Here is a 5,386-nt window from a genome sequence, read left to right as displayed (position 1 = left end):
GAGTGCATGTGGTCAGTCAAAGGTGTGTGTGTGTGTGTGTGATAGAGAGTGTGAGAGAGAGAGAGAGAGAGAGAGAGAGTGAGACTGCTTGTGTGATGGGGGTGGGTGCACCAATGCCTGTCAAAGGTAAGGCCCATGGAATCTGAGCCAACAGAGGGAGAGAGGTGAGAGGGAGAGAAAGAGAGAGAGAGAGAGAGAGAGAGGGGGATATTAAATAGAGACAGACAGGAGGAAGGGACGAGAGGACTGACAGAGTGCGCTGACTGTGAGGGAGAAAACAGGAGAACTGGTCTGAAGCAGAAGGAAAGAAAGAGTGAACAAAGACAAAAAGAAAGTCAGAACAGAAAGTCCACTTCTTTTCGTACGACAGAGAGAGGAGGAAGTGTTGGGAAAAGGGAACAGGTGCTGGAGAGGAACACGGCATGGCGTCTCCTGGAATATCGGCGGCCTCCCTGCTCGGCGCGGCTCGTGTGTGTGCGTGTGTGGCGCTGTGGATATGGCTGAGTGTGTGTGCGTGCGGCGTGTGTGTGTGGTGTCAGAGAGACACCCTTGTAGCGGCTCCAACTCAGAGATGTGAGGGAGGCTGCCGGGCCAGCCCGCCGAGGACTGACCGACCCAAACCCACGGAGGTGAGCGTGTGTGTCTGTGTGTGTGTGTGTGTTTGTGTATGTGATTAAAGTGCTGCTACAAAATGAACATGTATTTAGAAAGCTTTATAGCCTGGTTGTGTGAGAAAGGGGTGCATCATTGATGTACATTTTTGATTGCTTATTAGACATTTGAATGTGCTGTACAGAGAGCACTATTTTTGATTTAGAGAAAGTATCATAGTTTTTTATAGAAGTAAAATTGAGTGCTATTATAAAAAGAGTGTTATTAGTTATTAGTGCCTAATAAATATGATCGCTGAGATACCAGTTTAGGGTTTAGGGTTTTCTTATTTACTTGCAGCTAAAACATCTCTTTAATAGCAAATGATAGGATTACGCAATAATCTATCGCAGCAAAAGAGGAATCTTGCAAGCAGCTCTCAAAGAGATGTTGCCGTTTATTTTGTCAGATACAAAGAATACAATAGTCTATTTTTGTATTGAAACCTGTGCATGGTACACATGAAGTCAAATCATCAGTACTACCAGATGCATTAAGCTGTGGAAGACACCTGTATTGTGTTGTGATGGCCTGAAGTTCTATACTAAAGTGTGCTCGCGCGTGTGTGTGCGCGCATGTGTTTGTGTGTGTGTGTGTAGGTTGTTGAAGTGACAGACCGGCTCGTTCAGCTTCAGCGATGCATGCGCTCCTTGAGTAGCCCTGGGTCGACCGCACACCAGAGGGGTCAAGGGTCAGAATCAGAATCTCTGTCGGCCATTTTGGCTCTGATGGCATCCGTCTTGCTTGAGTGTGACCTCCACTGCCATAGCAACCGGCTCCAAGAGGTGGCACAGAAATTGGGTTTGTTGCACAATTTAATTGAGCTGTCTTCCGTCACCGATTTCACTGTCTTCTGATTTCAAGCTACTTCAACATTTTAACACAGCAGTCATTTAGTTGGATAGGTGCTGTTCACAACTTGCTTCTGACCACGATCAACGTAGTTTCCTTGTGAATAGTACATGTACTTTGATCTGTCTCTCTGTCTCTTGTGTTCTCTATGCTCTTCTTTGATGTACTGTATGAAGTACATTATGTTGTTAAGTCAATACCTTGACCATGTGGATAACTAGCCCTTCTGTCATGAAATGTACCACCCTGTCACATACCACCCTGTCACATTATATTTCAGTGTGAAAGAAAGTATGCATGAGATGGGCAAGTTACTTTTTGGAGCGTGATCATGTTTTTAATGCTGAGAAGTTTGGTTTTGATGAAAATCTTGAACATTTTATAGTAGAAAAGGCACCCGTTTCATACAATGACTCTGTGTACTCTGTGTACTGTGTACAGCTGTAGAGAGCTGACCCTGTGTCTATCCATCATGATGGGGGGGACGCAACTCGCTCCTTGTATGTAATTACAGCAACATAATGGAGAATGAAACAAAAGCTGAGGATGTTTGAGGATGAACCTGACTGTATAAAATGGATGAACTCTAGTGTAAACGGTTCAACTTGTTTAGGAAAAGAGGGCCACTAGAGTTGACTACACTGAATGTATGGAATTGTGTCACTTAATGAGGTTTTTTTTTTTTTTTTTACATTTTTACATCATCTCTGGGTATTTATCTCATAAGCCACAACTTCCTTTGCGTTTTAGAGAAATGGATCCTTTCTCCTTCACATTTTGGTTCAGTAAACATCCAAAGTGTCGTGCCGTGTCCTTGCCATAGTGGAGGGCAGTGATGGTTCTCTGTAGTCGTAGTGGAGGGTAGTGATGGTTCTCTGGGTTCTTCTCATTCGTCTTTTTATCTATCCTCCCTTCCTTCCTTCCTCAGTCCTCCGGCTTGTTCCCACTGATCTAGATAAAGAATGATGGGGCGGCAACAATGGGATAGTCTATCCAGTGTCCTTTATAGATCAGTGGGAATGAGCCGGAGTACCAAGGAAGGAAGGAAGGAAGGAAGGGAGGATGGATAAAAAGAGGAATGAGAAGGGCCCTTTGTGTCCGGGCCGCAGTGGAAGGTAGTGATGGTCCTTATTCCCCCTCCCTCTGTGTCTTGGCTGTAGTAGATGGTAGTGATGGTTCTCTGTGTCTTGGCTGTAGTAGATGGTAGTGATGGTTCTCTGTAGCCTTAGTGGAGGGTAGTGATGGTTCTCTGTGTCCTGGTCTCTGTGCTCTGGCTATAGTGGACTTTAGTGATGGTCCTTGTTCCCCCCCCCCTCTGTTTCAGAGGGAGCTGCTGCAGGGAGAGATGGGGAGAGAGATCTCTTGCTGCTGCTCAAGAGCATCACGCACACCACCCAACCTCCAACAAGTAGGTTCTGTCACACACGCTCACGCTCTCGCTCTCGCTCTCGCTCTCGCACACGCACACGCACACACACACACACACACACACACTCACACACAGATACAGACACAGATAGACACATACACCATGTATAATACCCATAACTATCCATAAAGGTTAAAATGGGATATTCCTAATGAAAGACTTTCTCACACCCCCTTGTTTATATGCGTGTGTGTGTGTGTGTGTGTGTGTGTGTCTGTGTGTGCGTACGTGTGTACGTGTGTGTGTGTCTGTGTGTACGTGTGTGTATTGCAGTGCCTCCATCCTCCGGACTTCACCCTCAAGACTGTGCTGAAATTTACCGTTGGGGAATCAAAGAGAATGGAATTTACACAATCCAGCCCAACCCTCAGCTACCAGCTATAGAGGTACCTACTGAATGTCTTCTTCACATGAATATCTACAGTATGTACACACATTTACACACACACTTTCACTCTCTCTCTCACACACACACACACACACACACACACTGTATGTCTATCTGTCTGTCTGTCTCTCTCTCTCTCTCTCTCTCTCTCTCTCTCTCTCTCTCTCTCTCTCTCTCTCTCTCTCTCTCAGATAACTTAACATTCACCTTAGCATGATTTTGCCATCTGTTTTTATGCATGGTTATGACTGTGTGTGTGTGTGTGTGTGTGTGTGTGTGTGTGTGTGTGTGTGTGTGTGTGTGTGTGTGTGTGTGTGTGTGTGTGTGTGTGTGTGTGTGTGTGTGTGTGTGTGTGTGTGTGTGTGTGTGTGTGTGTGTGTGTGTGTGTGTGTGTGTGTGTGTGTGTGTGTGTGTATGTGCAGGCCATGTGTGACATGGAGACTGACGGCGGAGGCTGGACGGTGTTCCAGCGGCGACTGGACGGCTCGGAGTCGTTTAACCGCAGCTGGGCCGAGTACCGGCAGGGCTTTGGCCGGCCGCAGGGGGAGTACTGGCTGGGCAACGCCGCGCTGCACACCCTCACGGCCAACGGCCGACACACACTCCGCATCCACCTGCAGGACTGGCACAAGCACACACGCCACGCCACCTACAGCACCTTCAGAGTGGCATCAGAGGCACTGAGGTATGATACATACTGTACACACAACAACTTACTCTGCCACCTACAGTGCCACCACACACACACCCACACACACACAGACATGCACACAGACACACACACACACACACACACACACCACATCACTTTCTAAGTGGCATCATAGGTGACAGACACAGACATAGACACAGGCACACACACACACACACACACACACACACACAAACACACTGTTCTTTGTCTTTAGCCCTTAACCTAAACTATAACTGTAATTTGATAACCTTACCTAGATTTATTTCATCTGTACCTTTGCATCTGTCCCTCCTCGCCTGTCTTGTCGTCTCCACCTCCTCTCTCCTCTCCTCTCCTATCTTGTCCTCTCCACCTCCTCTCCTCTCCTCTCCTCTCCTCTCTTCTCCTATCTTGTCCTCTCCACCTCCTCTCCTCTCCTCTCCTCTCTTCTCCTATCTTGTCGTCTCCACCTCCTCTCCTCTCCTCTCCTCTCTTCTCCTATCTTGTCCTCTCCACCTCCTCTCCTCTCCTCTCTTCTCCTATCTTGTCGTCTCCACCTCCTCTCCTCTCCTCTCTTCTCTTCTCCTCTCCTCTCTCCTCAACATATACAGGTTCCGGCTGACAGTAAAAGGCTACAGTGGGGACGCTGGAAATGCCCTGAGCTACAACAAGCGCTACAACCACGACGGCCGAGCCTTCAGCACCTACGACCGCGACCACGACCGCTACACCACCGGAAACTGTGCCCGCTACTACGGCGCCGGCTGGTGGTTCGACGCGTGCTTGGCCGCCAACCTGAACGGGCGCTATTACCACGGGCGCTACAGCGGCCTCACAGATGGCATCTACTGGGGCTCCTGGTACATCCTCACCGACGCCCGCTCTGGCGAGAGATACTCCTTCAAGACTGTGCAGATGATGACCAGACGTAGAGTTGCGTAATACAGAAGCGTAGCTGCAATTTCTTATATCGTATGCAAGGGATCGTCTGTCACGGCAGCGCCTGACAAACATCATTGTTGATGCAAAAAAAAGAATATTCCATATTTGAAGTACTGAATGCGCCATTTGTTTTTATACATTTTTATACACACATTGTATGTGTTATTTATGAATATGGACTCACTTTCAGAGGTGACTGAATAAGTTGTATATATTGTTATATATTAAATACATTTTTATTGTATCAAAACAACTTCACATCTGTTTTTTTTCCCGTAGTTGACTATGCATAAAAGCTGAAATTGCACACAAATGATTACACAAGCACACATAATCAAATGTTTCTATTTTAATGCATGATCGTGGCATCTTCATCAAGCAAATCTACAATTTCAACATTACGTAAAGCGTTTGCGTTGAGCTAACTGTGATTACTTAAGAGGAGTGATTG

General features: G+C 46.9%; 1 protein-coding gene across 1 annotated transcript; it reads left to right on the top strand.

Moving 5' to 3' along the window:
- The first annotated feature begins 217 nt into the window (after positions 1–217).
- On the top strand, positions 218–4,994 carry si:ch211-157b11.8 (fibroleukin). Its single transcript, XM_062544504.1, has 6 exons — positions 218–629; positions 1,251–1,452; positions 2,828–2,911; positions 3,206–3,318; positions 3,743–4,005; positions 4,605–4,994. Exons 1-6 carry the CDS (start codon positions 423–425, stop codon positions 4,933–4,935), a joined length of 1,200 nt encoding a protein of 399 aa, XP_062400488.1. The 5' UTR covers positions 218–422; the 3' UTR covers positions 4,936–4,994.
- The last annotated feature ends 392 nt before the right edge of the window (positions 4,995–5,386 follow it).

The sequence above is a fragment of the Sardina pilchardus genome, chromosome 9 (genome assembly GCF_963854185.1).
Source record: "Sardina pilchardus chromosome 9, fSarPil1.1, whole genome shotgun sequence".
Taxonomy (NCBI): domain Eukaryota; kingdom Metazoa; phylum Chordata; class Actinopteri; order Clupeiformes; family Clupeidae; genus Sardina; species Sardina pilchardus.
The sequence above is the reverse complement of the archived record's forward strand: the minus strand, read 5'-3'. Positions and strand labels throughout refer to the sequence as shown.

Bases quoted from the DNA above. Each gene is read 5' to 3' on its own strand.
- si:ch211-157b11.8 (XM_062544504.1), top strand. From the start codon at position 423: ATGGCGTCTCCTGGAATATCGGCGGCCTCCCTGCTCGGCGCGGCTCGT. The intron at 630-1,250 runs GTGAGCGTGTGT...GTGTGTGTGTAG, and splicing joins ACCGACCCAAACCCACGGAG to GTTGTTGAAGTGACAGACCG. The intron at 1,453-2,827 runs GTTTGTTGCACA...CCTCTGTTTCAG, and splicing joins AGAGGTGGCACAGAAATTGG to AGGGAGCTGCTGCAGGGAGA.